Source organism: Barbus barbus (genome assembly GCF_936440315.1).
Source record: "Barbus barbus genome assembly, chromosome: 28".
NCBI lineage: Eukaryota > Metazoa > Chordata > Actinopteri > Cypriniformes > Cyprinidae > Barbus > Barbus barbus.
In genome coordinates, this window is record NC_136756.1 from 22,893,567 (window position 1) to 22,915,328 (window position 21,762).

A 21,762-nucleotide genomic window follows, 5' to 3' on the forward strand; every position below is an offset into this window, starting at 1 on the left:
TCATCTTTAATATACTTATGTTACATAATGTATCAGAGACCTCAAACAAGGGAACTATTTAGGGCTCAAACAACCGCATGAAATCATTCACAACAATAAGACGCCGCGCGCGTGCAGTGTAGACCTGTAGACGCAGCGCGCATTCCAGTGAAAGCGCGTTCAGGCGCGAAGTAATCGCATCCTTGCGGGATTTGTCACCAGTCAGCATCATTTAGCTTTCTTCACTGGGAAACGCTGTAACAGCAGGGACAATTCATGCAGAATGCGTGTTTGACTTGTGAGCGTCTGCTCTTTAACAGGAGTTGGTTCATTTGGACTGAAGAACATCAGTTACTGAAGGAAAAACGCTTGCGCGACCTTCAAGGTGAGTTTTGAATTTTAATATTTGGTGCTTGGATGATTTTTTCTTGTTTAACATAATACACATGACTGAAATATTTGATGTGTAGGCTATAACAATTGGTAAAGCCGTTTAGCCATTATGAAAAACTTTACGTTTTTAAATGCAAAGTTATGGCAAGCCACTTTAACGTTTTCTTTCATCTATTAAAATATCTTTTTATGTTACTTAGACTTTGACATAGTTATTCATTTAGTCACAACTGTGGTATAGTATAGCTAGTCCCAATGAAAACAAGTAGGCTACTTGTCAAATGCAATGACTAGTCATAATATGTACTTTAATGAAGTAGCCTACTAATAAAGCTGCAACTATTGGAATAGATTCTAGTAAATAATAAATAACCTAACACTTAATATATGCAGAATTGATACCACAGGGTTCTTGACTTAGGAAAAAACACTCCTAACCTTGTGTCTCCTGAACTGACTAAAAGCCTCACAGGTTCAGTTAGGATGTGTTTTGAAACTAAATCATCTATCCTCAGGGTCCTTCTATCAATTAAGAGATTCTCTTAAAAGTTTGTTGGATCAGTGCTTGCCCTCTGTCAGAGTTTTGACATTAGACCCAAATTGCATTTATGGCACGTTGCTTCAACAAACTTCCATTAAAGAAATTAAAATATATGCAACTCTTTTGGAACCTAAAGTCCAAGTTATTTGGCTTCAGTATGACTCCTGCCCTAGAAGTAAGTGGAGGACAGAAAGAGAAAGAGTTGAAGAGCCATTATATTGTTCAGCTCCCAACCCCACCACACCACAACTGTGGCATGCTGAGAGCTTTCTTATGTGGTTGCTCACATCCTGATAAACGCCACTGAAGGCATGCGGTGCATCTGGCATCTTAGTTTTTGCAGACAGTCTAGCAATAGACTGTCTGCAAAAGCTATGCTTTAATCCATGCTTTAAAAGAGGCTAGAACCCAGCATGCTCTAAACATGCAGTGGCTTGTGGGATGCTGAACTCTTGACCACAGGGAAGCCAGGTGGGTGCAACTAAATAGAGGTTGTACTGACTGTTTGTGTATGTCAAATGAAAAAAAGAGTTTACTTTTTACTTATGCTCTGTGTGCTCTCACTAATGTGTACATCCATGCTAAAGTACATTAAAGAGCACAATAAATAACTAGCTTTATAATATTCGATTAAAAGGGTTGATCGATAGAACATTAAAATGCATTAAAACTATTAAAACTGAGTGACCTTGAAACACAATGACTGGACTTCTTATGCATTTTTCATGCTTTAAATTAAATTTAAGATATTGATGGTTCTGTGCTGTTTAAATTTGAGGAAACAAATCAATACCACAGCGGTTTTAATGATCTGCGGGCACAACGTGTTTGCTGGTTTTATGAGTTTCCCACAATTGTCCTCAGAAAGCCTGTTTGAGGAGACAGAACTTTGAATGAACTCTGGAGTTAGAATGTTCCACTTGACCTCTGACCTAGTGCGCATTTCTCAAGTTACACTCTTGTTTCTAATCTCTGCAATATATAATAAATACACATAAATCTACACAAACAAGTATCTTAAAGTAACTCCAAGAAAAGTGGTGTGCATAGAAACTGCCCATTTTGCATTTCATAAAGCTGAACCGAGTTACTATCAAGGAGAGTTTACACTACACCACAATTTTAAATGTTAAAAATCAAAGGGATAGTAAAAAGCATTACACTCATAGACTGATATGAACAAAATTTCTCACAACACCTTGAAGAAGGAGGCTTCTAGTCACTGTTTACTGTATCCCAAACAACTGTAATGGCAAAAGTATCTGGCTGATTGTCTGTGAGGATGAGTCAAGCATTGCCAGGGAATGTTATTAGTCTAACTGGTGGCGTGAGCTCAGGACTTCAGGCACGGCCGGTATGCTGTGATTCAGGGTAGACCATCCTCCTCCTCAGGCAGAACTTTGAAACAGAGCATGTTGGGGAACACAGGGGCAATGAAAACAAGTAGGGTAATTGTCATATGCAATGTAACTTTGTATTTGAATCTGTGGAAAGAATCATTAGATCATCAAAACTAAGAAGAGATAAGAGACTTTTCATGAATACATTGCAATTATTGGAATATTTGCTATCATAATATATTGACACAATATTTAATTTAAACCCTGTGTAAATTCATCCTGCATTAATTTAAGTACAAGCATCATTTGATCATGACCGCCTGCACCTGATGTTTAAAAGATGTGTTTTTTATTGCATTAAAATTCTTTAGATGTATTTTAGGTGAGTTGTTTGCCTCGTGGTAAAAGCAGAGATTAGAAGGGGTGGATGGGGAGAAAGTGGTGCCTGCCTCCTCTACAACTCCCAACTGACGTTAACACGAGATAGAGAGAACTACCAGGACAGAACCATTTTGTACAAAACATCTGCTCACACACTTCACGTGAACTGACAAAATGGCCACACTATCTTGACTGATTGCTAAAGTGTCGTAGCGTATCTCAACCCTGTGGAAAAGACCAGCGTGTGTAGTGTTTTGGATGATGGTATCCAGCAAGGGATGCTGGAAGCCCCATTAGGCTTTAGCTTAACTAGCAAGAGGTTCTTGATCAATGGCCCTCACACACACAGTTTACCAGTCAGCTATGCTTGACTGTTTTAACAGGGACAAAATGGAGTTGTTTAAATGGAGTCAAAATTTGGCAACACATTCACAAAATGCCTGCATCTTTTTCTTAGAGGGTGTTCTAGTCTTGATCTGACACAGCATATATATCATCTCACATATACACACCCATACTGTATATACTTTACACCCACCACTTATTCATGTCAAGCAGGTCACATATGTATGTCATATGTATCTCAATCCTGCTGGCCACCACACACACACACGTGCACATGCAACATCATCATAAATCAGTGCTGCGTGTGCTCTTGACTTGCAAGATCTCCCACGTGTCGTTCTGGAATTCTTAACTCACAACAATGATGTCATTGAATCTGGGTTCACTCTCCTTTCTTATCTTGAAATCTGACAGTCCAATGCTAACGTCCAGTCACATCTTGTCATCTCGTAACGGAATGACATTCTTAATCAGTGATATGAAGATTAAAAATAGCTCAGTTCACTTTATACACTTTTTAGCTCTTCTCTGTGACATGTTTGTTGGGATTCTACATGCCTACCAGCTGCAAGTGTAAGATTTAGATTTTGGAAAATGTTACAAATTAAAGAAATTACATGTATTATGAACCAAAACAGTATTTGAATTTGAAAAAGCACTGCTAAAAATGTATGAATGTCATTGAATTGAACTATCGAATCATGTGGCATTTATGTTCAAGAATGATTTTCAAACAAAACATTTCACAAAAAGTAATGTGGGGCAAGCAATAAAACAAGATTTACGGATGAGTATAGTCTATATTTGTATATTTTCTGGTTCTCAGATGTTAGTGGAACATATCCATAGTGATGGTTATTCTGCTAATATACCTGTGTGAATTAAAGTAAAATGGGACCAGTTGATTAAAAGTTGCAAGTCTATGCAAAAATAGTGTGTCCCTTTTGTGGCCATTGTATGTAGCAGAATATATGTGCATATAGCAGATTATATCTCTATAAATATATAAACACCAGATAAAAATCCTTTTTTTTTACCCAAACTTCTATTTTTGTCTAAAACAGAGCCATTAAAAACAAAGTAATCAATCAAGAAGAAAGTTTAAAAATAGCAAACATAAAAGAAGAAAATAGAAGTAATTTAAAGGGTCATATGAAGCTATTTTAAAGATAATTATTTTATGTATTTGGTGTAACAGAATATGCTGACATGCTTTAATGTTCAAAAAACACATTCTTTTTCAAATACTGTACATTATTGTAGTTCCTCTATGCCCCGCCTCTCTCAAACGCAAAGCCCCTCCTTCCAACAAGTGCAGTCTGCTCTGATTGGCCAACTGACCCAGTGCATTGTGATTGGCCGAACACCACAAGCACCTGTCGGAAATGTAACGCCTCTTACAATAATCGCGAGCTTCAGCTTTCAAGTAAGTTTATCAGTTCAAGCTCGAAAGGGGAGCAGAGTCGCGTGACAGACACTGTGATGATGCTCGTATGTATTTGTAGTACACAAGCTGCGGTTAAGATGATTTCTGACGGGCTGTACACTCCGCTGTGATGTGACCCTGTTCCCCTCACACACACACACACACACGACACGTTACGCGTAAAACTCCGCATTTGAACAGTCAGTAGCAAATACTTGAACTAATAACAAAACATACATACAGTCGCTGATTCAGAAGTGCCAGATTGTCATAGCAAAGTCAGAATTGACCCTTTTTTTTTTTAAAGAAATAGCCTTCGTGCACAGCCAGCCTTGCACTCTACTAGGTTCACGAAACTGTCATCCATAAAATGCGATGCACAAATTTGAACACTTGGGTTGTGCTGTTGTGTTGTAAACAAATCTTAACCAATGATTCCTAAATGCATCTACTTTCGGAAAGGCCAAATAAAGTGCTTTTGCTTTCGCATAGAAACACTCAGTGTCTCCCTGACATGGCTGCATCAACACTACTGCAGTTACTGAAACCACGCCGCCTTTCTTTGCGTGAACATTTGGGCGGCATTACGCAAATATCTCCACACAGTGAAGTAGACATGTGGGGTCGTGCTTGAATGAGCCGTTTTAGGAGGGCGTGGACGAGTCTCAACTTTTATAAAGAATATTTCTTTGGGTTTGAGACTTTAGTCTTTGCAACTTTAGGGATCTCATCTGTGCACGAACATCTTGTAATACTCCAAAGAGAAAGGAAAACTTGAAATTTCATCATATGACCCCTTTAATAGTAAATTAAAAATAAGTCAAAGTAATTGGAGTGCCAAGGAGCGAGGCAGCCTCTTGTTTCTGCAACCACAACAGAGGAAACAGGAAGGGGGCTTCTGTTTCCCAAACAGGATGTTCAAAGTAACACAGTGTGTGAGTTCACGTGTCTCCAGCCCACAGTGCAGTAATTAGTTCCTGTTGCATGCTTTTCTAACCATCAGAACTTTTTTGGACACAGTATGTACAGTATATAGACACCACAGCTACGGTGAATGCTACAATGCATAGGATTGCAGTCAGAAGGATGTAGTAAAAGAACAGATTATAGATTGAATTTTAAAGGAGTGCAGGAAGAATATGTTGAATATGATGAACATGGTCTTGTTCTTCACTCTATCGATGGTAAAGCTTCACAGGCATATATGACATTGATATGTGAGTGTGTGTGTATACTAAACCCTAAATGCGATTAAGCCATGTCAGGATGTATCTAAAACATGGCTTTTAAGAAGATTGGATCATGCAGATGCATGAGTCTATTGACTAAATATATCAGCCAAATAACTGTGCTTCATCATCATCATCATCATGATTCAGAAAGGGCATCCACCTTCAACTTCATTGCATGAGGCAAAAATAATGTAGTATATAAATAATTAAGTTATTTGTATGTTAATGTGGAAGAATTACTACAAGATCATCGTGCTCTATGTCATTGTGTTTGATGATCATCGTGTTTATGTCATTTTAAATCCACTTGGGTCACATTAACACATTTTGCGTACAATTCTTTCACTTAATAGTGCAATAAATAAATTCAGTAAAAAGACTAAAAGCTACTCTTAGTTTGTTCAGTTAATTTATTAATTGTACAAATGGCAAATGGAATGGATTTAATGGCTTGAAACTAAACCGCAAGCTGTGTATTGGACCTAATGGATTGAATATAATTGAAAATGTGAAGCTAATGGTTTGAATATCATATAAACCGAATCAACTATCACTTGACTAAAGATAAAGGCATTTGTTTGGTTTAAGTGCTCCAAAGATAGTCAGTCTTCTTTTGGCAGCCAAACAACCTGTCCTCTAAGGTGTAAGACCCATAATACATCTCTCCATGTGGCCACAGGGGCATTGACATTCATGACAGGAATAAACCTCCCTGCAATTGTACAAGCTTCTCCTCTGATTGCTTTACCCTGGGGATAGGCTGCCGACTGCAAGCACAGCTGGGCCTGAGAGCTATATTGGATTAACTGCAACTTTTTTTTTTTTTTTGCTGTATTGCCCCAGCAATGTTTTATGAGCCATGTTCCACCACTTCCACAGCTGCTTTTATTGCCCATTGTGTGAGAGTGGATGAAAGTTGATTGCTGGGAAAACAGGGACACCAGGATCTTCCTAACTGGTGCATGTCTGCATTTGCAAAACCCTTGTGAAAAAGAAGTGTGCTTAGTTGCAGTAAAAGTGTACTTTTTGTGTACTTCAATTATTAAAAGTATATTTTTTAAAAAGTGCACTTGCAGATAATATAATGTAATCTAAATTAAAGGCCACTTAAGTGTACTTAAAGAGAGTACACTTTAATGACAATATGTCTTAACATACTTAAGTGCACTTTTTAAAAATGCACTTTATAATAATGTCAAATTAAGTATTACTTAAACATGCATTTTACATAATTATGATTTTATTGTGTTTTAAATAAGCACACTCATTTTGATTTATTTATCAATATACTAAAGCACATTTCAACTTAAGTGTGTTCTTCAAAATTACATTGTTAATGTATTTTAAATGTATTTAGTCTATGTGCATTAATGCACTTGAAATGTATTTTTCTTCTAAACTTAAATACACATTCTTATACAGTATACTCCAATAAAACTTATTGTTGAAATTTTCATCACCAGCTCTTGCGCTATGAACTCTTTGAAGTTTAATTTTCGACATAATATTTGACAAACAGTATCATTTATGAGAGTGCTGTATTTGTATGTTGTAGTACTGTACTTTACATCTGTGTACAGAATACTTTCAATATCATTATGTTGTTCTCACTTAAACACATTTAATTGTGTCTAAGCAGGGTTGAGCCTGGTCAGTACCTGGATGGGAGACCTCCTGGGAAAACTAGGTTGCTGTTGGAAGAGGTGTTAGTGAGGCCAGCAGGGGGTGCTCACCCTGTGGTCTGTGTGGGTCCTAACACCCCAGTATAGTGACGGGGACACTATATTGTAAAAAGCACCGTCTTTCGGATGAGACGTTAAACCGAGGTCCTGACTCTCTGTGGTCACTAAAAATCCCATGGCACTTCTCGTAAAGAGTAGGGGTGTAACCCCGGTGTCCTGGCCAAATTCCCTCCACTGGCCCTTATCAATCATGGCCTCCTAGTAATCCCCATCCACTTGATTGGCTCTATCACTCTCTCCTCTCCACCTGTAGCTGGTGTGTGGTGAGCGCACTGGCGCCGTTGTACTGTGGCTGCCGTCGCATCATCCAAGTGGATGCTGCACACTGGTGGTGGTTGAGGAGAGACCCCCACATGATTGTAAAGTGCTTTGGGTGTACGACAATACACAATAAATGCGCTATATAAATGCATCATTCATTCATTCATTCATTCATTCAATTGCATAAATTGCAAGCAACATTATAACAGATCTAAACAAAATTCATTTGCATTCAAATAAATTGGATTTTAATTAGACTAGGCTACACTGCACTGTAAAAAATGACTGATTTTAGTTAGGAGAATGAGTCATGAATGAGTCTAACAATAGTCTTTGGTCTAACTGAATTAGGACAATTTGAACTTGAACAGAAATGAAAAACCTGAAATAACATGTAACCACACAAAGTATCTCTTTTGTTTTATGCGCATGCGCCAAAAATACTACGTCATGATGTTTCTGTAATAATTCTGATGTTTAGCTGATCAAACGACAACAGAGGAGAGGCACGTTTGGATGATTACAGATGAGACTTTCTGTACTGCAGATAAAGAATCAAGTAAGTATATCTTGGTATAAGCTTTCTTTATTCTTAATTTAGTCTTGCCATTCCTGCGGCTTTCAGTTCTTGCCGTATGGACTCAGGAGGGGAATCGTGTGCGTGGACCAAGAAATTTGACTGCTGAATATACAATATTGTATTTTTAACTTAACGACTTAAAATTCAATTCAACGCTACTAAACTAAATTCAAAGATCCGATCTATAATCGATATTATAACCACCAGTAATATTCAATATAACAGCCACCTCTAGAAATAATGTTGTTATTTTGTTTTGTTTTTGCATTTGAAGAGCGAGATGTTCCATTACTGGTTGTGTTTGTAATATGCAATATTTTTGTACTTATCTGGAGTTCTTCATTTTGCAGGGTCAGTACAGATTTGTTACTGGAGATACAGTGTGGAAACACGTGATGACATTGAAGTCAGCTCACCCTGATCACACATGACAAACTAAAAGTGCTATATTAACTCACTATCCCTATGGATTTTAAATGCTTTGAATCTTTTCCAATTGCAAGTAATATATTCCCACCTGTGCATTTACAGATCCCCTCTAATCATCATATATTTCACAGGTAACAAACCAAAGGAAGCGGGCTGCAGCTTTGCTGTGTCAGTCGTGGTAAATACAGTAACATTCTTCATGAAGATGTGCAAGAGAAGCTTTCAAGGCAAGATGAGGGGAAAAAATTAAGGTACCTTTCTTCATTTTCATAGATTTTGGGATATTTATCGATATTTGGGTAGTTGATAAAGTTATGTTTTATTCCCCGTAAAGTAGGAATAAAAATGTTTGTAAAAATGTTATCTATTTTTAAAGCCCAGTGTCAGTGAAGATGGTGTGATCAGGAAATCTGGTGATTGTAGGAAATCTGAAGGAAGATCTCTCAGCATTCTACTACGATGTTGCCCTGATGATTGAGGTAATTCACCTCTTAGGTGATGCAGATGTGGTGAAAAGTTGACATACACCTTGCAGAATAAACTGCTTCATCAGAGCAGAAATTGCGATTTTAAAAATTTTTTTTTTTTTTAATGATTCTACCCCTCTACCCTCTTACTGCTTAAATTATTAACATTTTGCAGGTACTGCAAGGTGTTTATAAACTTTGGACTGCAACTGTGTCTCTTGCTTTCACTCAACTGAACCATTTATAATGACTGGATATGTTTTATAACAATTGTTCTTCTTTCTTTAAGGAATTTTTTCTGTCTTTCCTGCCTCTTTGGAACATTTCCATTCACAGAGACTGTGGAGAGATGGTGTGCAGCTTCATGACATTTGAAGTTTACTGCCGATGAAGAGATTCTGGGACACTGACAAACAGCACTTCCCAGAAAGTTCATTTGGAACTTTATTTATTTAGTCAAACTTGCATTCACTAATGCTGGAGTAAGATTTTAGTAGAAAATGTTCGGTCCGGTTTAATGTTGGTAAAGTAAAGTAGCTAGTAAAGGTTTGAGAATTTATGGCCTGGTTTCACAGACAGGGTTTAGACTAAGCCAAGATTAGGCCATAGTTCAATTATAGGACATTTAAGTCATTTTCATTAACATGCCTTAGAAATAATATTACTGGTGTGCATCTTGAGACAAAACAAAGGCACAAATATTTTTAAAGATCAGTCAGTGCAAGTGCAAAGGTCTCATTTTTTGTACGAATGATATTTTTCTTGAATTTTTTTTTTTTTTGGATTAAGTGTTTGTGTTAGTAATCCTATACATTATGGAGACCAAATGACTCCACAAGGATATAGTAATACCAGTAAATTTTGACCTTGTGGACATTTTTAGGTCCCAATGAGGAAATGGGCTTATACATATTACAGAATGATATTTTCTATGATGGCGAGATTAGGTACTTTTGTATGTAAGGGATTTTGCATTGTTCCCCCGACTCTTTCTATTAAGTGAGTTAAAGTGTTGCAGCTGTTTATAGTGTTGGGTTTTTCTTGTGCATAAGCAAAAAGTATTTTTGTGTATTTGTTTTAGAGATTTTTGTCAGTAAATGTAATGGGTTTTCATTTTGTGTTTGTGTTGATTGTAACTAGGTAATTAAGAAATATATTTTTTAAATAATATTTTAAATAGCCTATATTAAATTTCAACTTCATTGCCAGAGATATATGACATTGAAGTACAATGAAATGACATTTACGTATATTTTAGTTCATATTAATTGCTTATTGAGAAGTACATATTTACCATATTTCAAAGTACATATAAAATATACTAAAGTCTCACTTAAGTGGTTCAAAAATATCCCTCCAAATTTAAACTAATTGCATTTAATGCAGTTTTAAACTGTAATATATTTACAATCAATTTCAAATAACATGCATTTAGGTGGTCGAAAATATTACATTTAATTCATGCTTAAGTGTATTGTTAACTGACATCAAAGTATATTTTAGTTAACATTAATTGCTTGTTAGTACATTAGTAGTACACTTTAACCATATTTTAAAGACACTAGAAACAATTATGAAAGTACACATAAAGATGTACTAAAAAGTCCCACTTAAGTTGTTTAAAAACATCACTCAAAAGTTCAACTTATTGCACTTAATATCACTTTAAAATGTGATACATTTGACGTTAATTACAATAACAATGTATTTAAGTGTTGAAAATAACATTTAATTTGCACTTATGTGTTCTTTATAAAAGTATACTTAAGTGCACTTCTTTTTCACAAGGGTAATGCTGCTTTCTAAAGAAAACATTGCTATTTTTATTGCTCATACTTAAGTATGAGTAATAATGACTAAAACTGTGCAAACAACAGGTGCAGTACAACATTGGAACTTGCTACAAGTTACATTGATATGACAGTAGGGGGTGACAAGTGTGAGTCACTGAATAATTTCTTCAACTCTTTCATTGAAACACACTAATTCATCCAGAAATAAAATAAGTGATTGAGTCAATGAATCATTCACTGAGGCAATTCATTCAAACACACTAGGTCATTCAGGAACAAAGGAATTGCTCAGAGACATGGAGCTGTTAACTTTGAAACAATTTTTGACAAACTAACTGGAAATAGTGTGTTTATATACAAGTTACTCTTTATTTAGTTTTTGTTTATTGAACTGTTGTGTAGGAGCAATATTATATGCAGGCATATTGCTTGTCTGAATATATGTCTCTGTCATGATGAGGCACTAAACAGAGAAGGAGATGATGTTTAGGGTATGATTAGTTGGTATGATTTGTGAAGTGGATTCGTTTGTTGGCAGGAGTAACCCTTGACAAAGCACTTCTCTGCAGGCAAGGTGACAGGATCTTCTGCTCTCTACCTGGAGCCCATACAGTCTATACACACTTTCTGTCTCTCTCTCTCTCTCTCTCTCATACACACACACTCACATACTAATAACTTTAATGGCCTCCTCTCTGGGTGATCTTTTAAATGATTAGACATATCATGCCAAGATTTGAAAAAACACTCTGCTGCCTCATCCAATTTATTTAATAATTCAATTCCTCTGCATTTTGTTGGTCATTTGTTTGTGTTAGAATTAATGTCTTTAAAAAGAAGACATACGTCTTTCTGATCTGTGCATAACCGCCCTCACAGATAATGTCTTTTAGAAGAGAAACGTCTGGTGATGTGACCAATCATACTTAAGAGTTTTTGAAGGAGAAAAGGAGTAGAAATGCTGCCTTATCATAAATAAGCTATTAAACTAAGGGGAGCTGGTTCATATAGTTAAAGCCTACGCCAACACCATAAATCCATAGTGCGGTTTCACAGTAAGAGGGAGGATATCCAGAGTCATGCAAGCACACATCCAAACTGCACATATGCATTTATGCACATGTGCTCCACCCATCACACCTGCACACTCTCATGCACAAAAAATGCCTTGTGAATCACTTCTTAATCATAACGAAACCGTTCAAACTGCTTATTAGATTTCTTAGGACTGCATTGCTCACCTTTAGTACCATGTACTTTCTTTTTGCGGACCATCAGGGTTCACTGAGAATAGAATGATGTGCAGACAGAAGATGATTGATGAAGATGATGTGCAGATGATTCTGTACAATTTGTTTTATTTGTGTCTGAAGGCAAGGCTCAATAATGACTCAAATGTCATGTGTCAGATAACTCATCATGCTATGTAAGGAAAGAACCTGATGTGGTTTGGACCAGTGGGACATGACCCAAAATGTATCACCGGTCTAGTTGAAACAGTATTCACAATAAAATCACAATATTAATACAAATAATGCTTTGCTTTTCTTCCAGCCTTCCATACTGAGGGATTTTTGAGGTGACGTTTGGAAAAGTTTCCATCATGAAGCACATGTCCATCTCGAAATGGCTAAGTCAGCTGGGGCTACCTCAGTACAGCACGCTATTCGATGAAGAATATGATGGAGTGGAGGTAAAGTCAGCACACACTGTGAGTTTAGACCCACATGAACATGCTTATACACACATGCACGCAGAGCTGCATACCGCACACTGTACCATGCAATTATTCAAACACAAGTCATTTCAAATTGCATGACTGCCTGTGAGCTTGTCTTTATTATAATCATAAACAACTTATAGAGCTGTCAGTCAAAGTGAGCTTTGAAAAGCAGCAAACATTATAGAAAAGTGAAATCTAAACTCTGTGGTTGAACTCGGGAAAGCTCTCTGAGATTCCATCCAAAGCATCTGACTGAATTTAGACCAGCTGGTCTGACATCTGTATTTTCAGCCATGCACTCTTGACAGCACATTTCACATGGAATGCAAGTGCGTCCAGGAACAGCAGTAAAATAGAGATTCTGAAAGTATTTCCGTAGCTTACAGATGCCAGTATGCATGCTTGACTCCGACTATAGCGCTAAACTTCACTACTAAAGCTACTGCCAACAAAATACTAACCACACAAATAATCCTAAATTTTAAACTTCACTCTACATTTACAAAAAAAATATTTGACAGAACTGCTTGATTACATGGTTTTAAACAGCGTCAGGCCTTACATTTAAAGGCCATTGCACACATACTGTATTTCACTGTTTATCTTCACTTCCTGGTGTAATTTTTTAAATGCTCAGAAGGAGAGTGAAACTTTTTTTTTAAAGGTTTATGTCCAACATAGTATAATAATTAATTTTTGGGCATCCCATTTACATTAGTACAGGGTTGTCCAATGTATTTCCTTGAGAGCCACCTTCCTGCAGATTTTACCTCCATCCATAATTAAACACACCTGAACCAGCTGATCAAGATCCTCAGGATTACTAAAAACTTCCAATTAGCTGTGATGAAGCAGGTTGCAGTTGAACTCTGCAGGAGGTGTCCCTTCAGGAGCAGGATCCCCTACATTAATGCATTTGCACAACAAAACATAGTTGTATGTAATGGAAAAATGTCGATCACCAACTGTCACACACAACATGAGCCCCAGGTGGCTCTTTTTCAGTGCCCTATAAAGAAGTCCATTTGCTCTGAAATAATTCATTGTATGCTCCACAAATAACAAGATGTATAAGTCACTGTCCTCCACACAATTATCCACTTTTCAACAGAAATACTAGAAAAAAAGACACTCAACTTCCAAGAAAGAAATGAACAATGGATCAGAAACAACGGCAGTGTTGACTCATACAGTACATGTCCATTATAGGCACACTGATTACTCTGTGCAATGCACATTAACGGTGAATCGTATTTTAGTGATTTCAACTCACTAATAGAGTGCAGGGTAAAGCCTGGATGAGGAACAGCACCAATAAAACAGCTATTAAGCATCCATTACCACTTTAACCAGTGATGAAAGGTGTTTTCCCTTCATTTTATAACTGATTTGAGTGACTAAGATGTTTGACTTAATACACACACATCTATATAGCTTCCATAAATTCAGTTTTAAATTTCAATTCTGCATCCTGTTTATTAAAATTCAGGAATTTAATTAGAATTTCAAAAGCATTGTCAGTTAAATTCTGAGTGTACAAACCTGCATTTAGTACCATCATCACTATTATCATATCAAAGTACCATAGTTTTGTCATCTGATATCATCACTGTACCATGGAAGTTTTTATACGGGCAACTAGTAATGCTTAGATTATGAGTCTTTCATGAGTGTCTGTGGGCACACACACACATGCACGCAAATCACCCATCTCATAGGACAATGGCTTAAGATCTACAAACCTTCTGCCAAAACAACAACAAAGTAGCACATATCTTATATCTACCTGCCCACTCAAGGTGAGGTGTCTGAATAGCTGCATGATTAGTGACATGTTTTTGAAGTCTCACACACATGGTAAGTAAAGAGTTTGAGGGTGCAGAGGATTTGTCATGGCTTGTTGGATTCAGCTGTGGGTTTTAGCTGTGGGTTGAAGGCAGATGAACAATGGGCCCTTACCAGCATGTTATCCCCTCGTTTTCCATCTCTTCGCTCCTCTCTCTCCCACACTCTGGCCTTATGTCTTTCACTGACTTTCTTTGTGTCTGCTGCTCTGTCCACTACCCTCTCTCTGCTTCCCCAAACTAGCCTGTAAAAACAGAGACATGGCAGTGGGAAAGAGTGCTTGCTGCTGATGTAGGAGATTCTGGGTAGAATCCATTCGATGAAACCACTGGAGCAGATGAGATAAAACACACAAAGAGAGCAATGCGGCATGCATCTGTTTCTCCAAAGTTAGATCAACACTGCTTCACCTCGCTGCACCGATTCAGTACAACAGATTTCACACGGATCCTCATAGCTACGCTTAACGATTGACTTGGTAAAGGCCTTTGAGTAATGAGAATGAACAGCACAAAGCTTACCAGAACATTTTAAATTATACTTTTTCTCTTTTTTTCTTTATTAAAGATAATATATTAAAAATTTTAATTGGTTATTTTAAATGCTATAGTAAGTATATTCAGGCATTACAACATTATAATTGCAGTATAAAAGTAGATATTTATTTTTAGATATTTACCGATGTAAAAACAGAGATGTAAATAAACAAATTATTGAAGAACAATTTACAAGAACAAGAGTTGAAGTATGAAATCTTGCTTTCAAGATTGCAGTCTTTCTACTTCAAAATTTCATGCTTAATTCAATGTTACATGCTTTTTCTTTGTAATAAATTGTGACATTTACCAGCAATGTCTGAGTGAAAAATTGTTTTTAAAATCTGTTTTCCTGTTTACCAATATCTTTGGCTTTTCCATGAAAGGATACATTCTTATAGATGCAATCCATAGAAATAGCTAACATCAAGACACAAATAAATCTAATCTTGGGCAGTCCCAAATAACCCAATATGCTGTGACAGCACATGTTTGTTACTGTTTATTTTGGAAGGAATGCTTTGGCATGTGCACTGTAAATACTAAACAGCAGAAAATAGCACATAACCTTCAATTAAACAGCTCTTGTTTTGTCCTGCCAGGAACAATGAAAGCAGAGATGCTGTCTAAAACATAGCCGTGCATTTTTGTTGTGTCAGAAGCAGAAGGAATGTATTGTTTTGAAAGCCACACAAGGCCTGACTTTGAGGAGTGGTGAAGCATGGGCCATAATGACACACCACTAGCTTAAACTGTACACTTTTTGATGTTTGTTTTTGTGTTAATGATAGATGTACATTAGTTCTAGCCCTTGTTATTCTCACCACACGTTAAAACCACTTCAACTCTGTGTTTTTGTCTCTCTTTAGGACTTGTTGCACCTTACAGAAATGGATCTGTTGGGTATGGGGGTCCAAAGCCGTCTCCATCGCATCCACATTCTCTCCAGTATCCAAGTGCTACGAGAGCATGAAACAAATAGAGGTTAGTCCCGGTATTTTCCCACTCAAGTACACTACCGTTTACAAGTTTGGGGTTAGTAAGATTTTTCAATCTTTTTGAAAAAAGTCTCTTATGCTCACTAAGGCTGAATTTATTTAATCAAACATACAGTAAAAACAGTAATATTGTAGAATAGTAGTAGAATTTAAAATGTGTTTTTAGAATTTAAAATAAATGTATTTTATGACGGCATTTCTCCAGTCATCAGTGTCACATGATCCTTCAGAAATCTAATATGCTAATTTGGTGCTCAGGAAGCATTTTTTATTGATGATGCTGAAAACAGTTGTGCTTCTTAATATTTTTGTGGAAACTAACATATTTTTTCAGTATTTGTTGATGAATGGAAAGATCAAAAGAACATTTTTTTAAATAAAAATATTTTGTAACAATGTCTTTTTTTTATCACTTTTGATCAGTTTAATATATCTTTGTGGAATAAAAGTAATATTTTCTTTCAAAAAAAGTAAATAATTATAATAAAAATTAAAATCTTATTAACCCCAGACTTTTCAATGTCGGTGTAGGTACAAGCTTTACTTGTATACCTATTGCCAACATAGACAATAGCTGCACAAGGGGTGGCTACTGACTGAACTGACTTGCCTTCTGCTAATTCTATGGGCTTTTTAAAATACAAAAGGTGTACCAGAATCATTAAACTCAAGGACTAAACCAGCAATTAAAGTATCTCTCTCCATGAACACACCTCCTCATAAACCCCAGTGGTGAAAACAGAAGCAGGAGCTTATCTCTTTGTGGATGTTTTCTCTGGCTGGGTTGAATCTGCTGCTCCATAGCCCTGCTACTGGACATCCGTGAATGTGTCTGTCCATGCCTAAAGCCCGACACTGAAGATCTTAATTAATCACAGCAAGGCTATACAAAGGCCATAGAGCAATTCAGGTTGCAGGCTTGGGGACACATGCATGGGGTCAAATTAACAGGGATTAGCTAAAAAAACAAAGCACTGGAGTGTGGGATAGATCTCCCTGTGGAGTATTGTGTGTGTGTGTGTGTGTGTGTGTGTGTGTGTGTAATGGTAGTGTCTATATATAAGCTCGATGCCAGATCAGCTTGATGAAAAAGTTTTAATCTGAGACAAACATAATTATGCTATCCTCAAGGAGTCATCTCGAAGCCTTGAAAGTGATACGCATCTAATCAGCGTGCCGAAATTATGGCGATAACGGCTCATCAGAGAACACTCAGAAACATAAGAAGCATTTACTGTCAACACTGTTAGTGAGTCATGAATGGACTTGCTTCCGCACACTCTCACACAAAGACATCCTAACATCAGACTATCCACCCCTCAGTGTTGAAAAACTAAACTAATTGTTATCCTTACAGTTTAAACATTGCATTACTAACATAATGAAAATTGTATCATTTAATTTATTCAATGAGCATGATTTGGACTACATACTTTATAACTAAACAATAATTAGCACAAGTTCACTCATTGCAAACATTTTTTTCTTTGCAGAGTCGCTTATAGGGTGCTTTAGACATTAAATCACAATTTTTGTAAAGCTACTTTGAAACAACATGAATTTTTAAGTAATAATTACTTCTTATAAAAATTACTTCTTTGACATTGTCAAAGATTTAATAAAGTTTCTTAAAAATATGGGCAGTCGCGGGTTGTGTTCTAATAGGGTTTATTTACAAAATACAGTCACGTATTGCTTGCCCCACACAGTACAATGAAGTATGTCTGAAAACCATCAGGAAATTTTTTTTCCATTTGATAATCAACCCACACTTTACATTTTATCATTAATCACCATAGTTAACAAGAAAAAAATGCCTTTTGACCAATTGATCTAGATGGCCAGTTGTATACATAAAACAATTTTTTTTTTGGAAAAGTATTGTTTTTTTATTTATTATTATTAAACAAATTATATAAAATTATATAAAAAAGTTTTTTTTTTCTATATTAAATAAATAAAATCAACAAAATAAGGAATTCTTCTTAATCTATTACCACCAACCACCCATCACCAAGATTACAAAAACTGACTTGTTGCTTATTTTAGAGAGGCAGGTCCCTTTTTCTGGGCTTGTAGTTTTTTTTTTTTCAGCAAAATCTGGCAACACTGCCACCCCTACCCTTCAGTCAAACAGACACACAGACACGTGTCTATGTAGAGGAGGAGCAGACACACGCTGCTGTGTGCAGGAGCTGCCAGGTGATTATAAACTCTTTCGTCCATCCCGCAACCCCGGCAGTCAGCATTGCTGTGGGGCACCCCTGTGTGTAATTAAGTCCTTAAAAAGCATGTCAAGACTTACACACATACAAACAGTGGGCTGACAGGCCGAGGCTTGTTTCCCAGGCATAACATACTGCCACGACTCCATTGCTATAGAGACTCTGACTCTTTAGAAAATGGGCTGTTGAATTGGATGCAGCTTGGATCAGCGACATTGCAAATAAAATGTTTTTTATGTTTTGTAATCAATAGGAACAGCGCTGAACAGCTTTTGAACAAATGCATGGATTATGTAATATTACATATCACGTAGTCTGTAACACAAACTTACAAAGGGTTACAGCATAAGCAAAAGCTTTAAGCAGTCTGAAAACTTATTGTCAGTGGTTAAAAGATGTCTGGTCTCTTCTGGCATGGTCCCGTGCTTGAGGACAATAATTATTGTTTCCCTGAAATGTTTTGGCTGTTTGAGGACTCAATAGGTGGTCTGATTAAACCGGGCTCGACACCTTTAACAGCCCATTCTAGTAGCGTCTCCATTCAACTCCTGGTATCCTCACATCCAGTGAAAAATGCAAATGTTACACATATAATTTCATAGACGACCTTCTTCAGAGCAAAGAGGTTAAATCTCCCCTGCTGCAGCCCTGTGGAAAAGATCTTGTTAGTTTCGTAAGAAAAGATGGTTTTCTCCAGGACAGCAGGCAATATTATTTTAACATCTGCATTTTCAAATATTATACTACATAGAATAATGCATATATTTATTAAAACACTATTATTTCCAGTAACAACCAATTTACTAATTTATGTCCTTAAATTTTTAAAGTTTTTTCTTACTCTTTCACTTTTATTCTTATTTGAAATTAATCTCCCAAGCATTTCAACCTGCTAAAGTGCAAATTTAAAAGCATTACATTCCTAGTTGAACAGTTCACCCAAAACTGAAAAGTCTGTTTACTTACCCTAATGTTGTTCCAAACCTGTAAGCAAAAAAAAAATATGTTTAGCAGGAAAAAAAGTGGTCTGTGCAACTTCTAAAGCCACATGATTGTCTTGCATATGGATTACTTTATGGTACACATGAACTGTACTTTTTGGAGCTTGAAAACCAATGTTTTTGTTGTACTGTATGGGAAAGAACAGACTGTATATTCTGCAAAATATCTCTTTTGTGTTTAGTAGGAGAAAGAGAAATGTATAGGTTTGACATGACTTAAGAATGAGTAAATGATGATCCGAATGATGATTTATTTTCTTTATTCCAGTAGTCATTTAGCTTCAGGCACTAATTTATTTTATTTGGTGCTTTTTGTGTAGTTGAAAAGTGTGTGTCAATGTATAAACACAGTACTCACATGTATTTGCAGCACAGCATTGCAGTGATGTTCAATGATGACAGGCTGCTCTTGTGTAGAAGGGCTAGAGTATGCTATTAAATGGGTGGTTGGCTCACTGCCTTCCTTGCTCTCAGTGCAGATTGCAGATTCATTCAAAGGGATGCCACCATACAGTATATAAAAATCCATACATAAGCAGTTCTGAGATACATAAACTCCAAGGTCAGCAATGCATCCTTCTAGGTTGGTTTCATAATTTTGTTTATTATTATTTAATTTATTACCCAATTAATTTTTTTTGTTGTCGCAGAAACTATGATTAAGACTATGCATAAAAATGGTTGAATTACAGAGTAGATATACGCTCAAATTAAATCCCAATAATTCATTAAACACTTTGGGTGCTTTGTAAAACCTAATCCAGCATAAGCATTAGAAAAAGCAGCATAATTATAAATATATTTAGAGCCAGGGCTGAGCCTTGTGAGAAAACGTGAGAAAAGTCATCACAGTCAGATGAAAGCCCAGGGTGTCTCTTGGATATATTCTGGGCGTTTCTTGGGCGTTTTGTGGGAAAACTCTTCCCTGTCCTTGCGCTCATACTGGGCGTGAGAGTAGAGTTGGCATCAGCTCCCTCACCCCTCACATCCAGCTCAGTGCCAGCATTTCATAAACGTAAACACAAATCCCAGCCAGAATGAACAGCTGTGCCCGTATTAAAAAAATCTCTGTTTTGAAATTTAATACATGTCCAAAATATATCCGTCATGACGGATGATACTGGGGCATAAAGTAGTTCTTGCTGCTGCTCTGTTAAAAAGCTTTTCAGATACTTGCATTAAGCTCTCTTGTCTGCTAGACAAATGTCACCTGTAGAAAGTGTCTATTACTCTTCTGAGCAACGTTTAAATATGTTTTGGAGGAGGGATTTGTTGGCATCTTGCCCAGTTCGACATGCCCAAAAGACTCGACTCAGAGCAGATGCCACATTTGATTTATTCCAAAAACACAAAATGCATTAATGGAAAAAAGTAAATCTGAGCATTTCAAGAAATCAAGAATGATTTCTGATTTTTTAATGCAGGTCTTACTGCAAATGATTCATCAATGCACATTAGTCTAAAGAAAAAAAGATGTTAAAAAATGTCTTTGGATTATGTATAATCAAAACTTGCTCCACCTCTGATGCAGCTTTCCTTATTTTTTTTATTTTTCTGTTTCAACCACCTGTCATATAGAAATAACTTTTTACAGTGCTGATAAATTTATACGTATAAAAAATGTATATGTATAAATTTGAAATACATCACATGGAAGTAAAATGGTTGAGTCTACCTATTTAAATGAGAGATTTCAATCGTTCCACCAATAAAATATTGAAGAATTAGTGATGTGCGGATGGCTGTTATATCCACAGGCGCTGCGGATAATCTGCGGGTCGGGTGGGTCAGGTAATAAAAAACTGCATTCTGATTATTTGTGGGTGGGTCGTGGGTGGATAAGATAAATCTTTAATGATGCAAATATTAACTGCATTTTCTAAAATATGAACGTGTGTTAAATAGGCTACAGAAATTGAATAAACTGTAAATTAACCTATTAAAGTTATTCAACAAAACATTATTTAGTCAAGAGCAGTGAGGGATTTTCTTTGCCTTTTGTTTGATTAAAATTAATGACAGATAGCACAACTTTATTGGGCTGCTCTCACAAGACCTATTTCACGGATCCAATACTGATACGCATGCAATTTCATTCGCAACTGTTTACATTAACTTAAGACAAAACTGACAGTGCTTATGAGGATACTCGCCAGGATGACCATTTTGATGTCATTTTGTGTGTTTTTGGCCACTTAATCGCAATAAGCGCGCGCTTTGGATGTGACTGTGAGTGCACAGAAAAGAGCCTCTGGAGAGCACGAGTACCGAAAGGCTTAAAAAGACGTGTAAATAATACATGTTTGTGACGATGCAACAATGACCGATTAGGCAACTGACAATTCTGTCAGCTGTACCGAAACGTGAGCTAAAGTCTTGTATCGCAGCGTGCAGCAGCACTAGATGCACCGATGTGAAGAGAAGGTCAAAGAGAGAAGATGTGGTACAGCTGAATCACTCACGCTGTTTTCAAATGACTGATTTGATCTGATGGTTTGTGTGAATTTATTTACTCATCTAACCTA

At 36.6% G+C, this 21,762-nt stretch overlaps 1 protein-coding gene across 2 annotated transcripts in view; it reads left to right on the forward strand.

The window, feature by feature from the left end:
• Positions 1-85: 85 nt before the first annotated feature.
• Positions 86-21,762, forward strand: part of LOC306847856 (breast cancer anti-estrogen resistance protein 3 homolog) — a 70,900-nt gene continuing 49,223 nt past the window's right edge. Inside the window, exons 1-3 of one of the 2 annotated variants that reach the window (XM_079382046.1) lie at positions 86-364; positions 12,464-12,602; positions 15,883-15,997. In XM_079382046.1, coding sequence (XP_079238172.1) covers positions 12,513-12,602; positions 15,883-15,997 — 205 coding nt within the window. In that variant the 5' untranslated portion in view covers positions 86-364; positions 12,464-12,512. Of the gene's footprint in view, positions 365-12,463; positions 12,621-15,882; positions 15,998-21,762 lie in introns of both variants that reach the window. The other variant, XM_079382045.1, reaches the window with a different exon arrangement.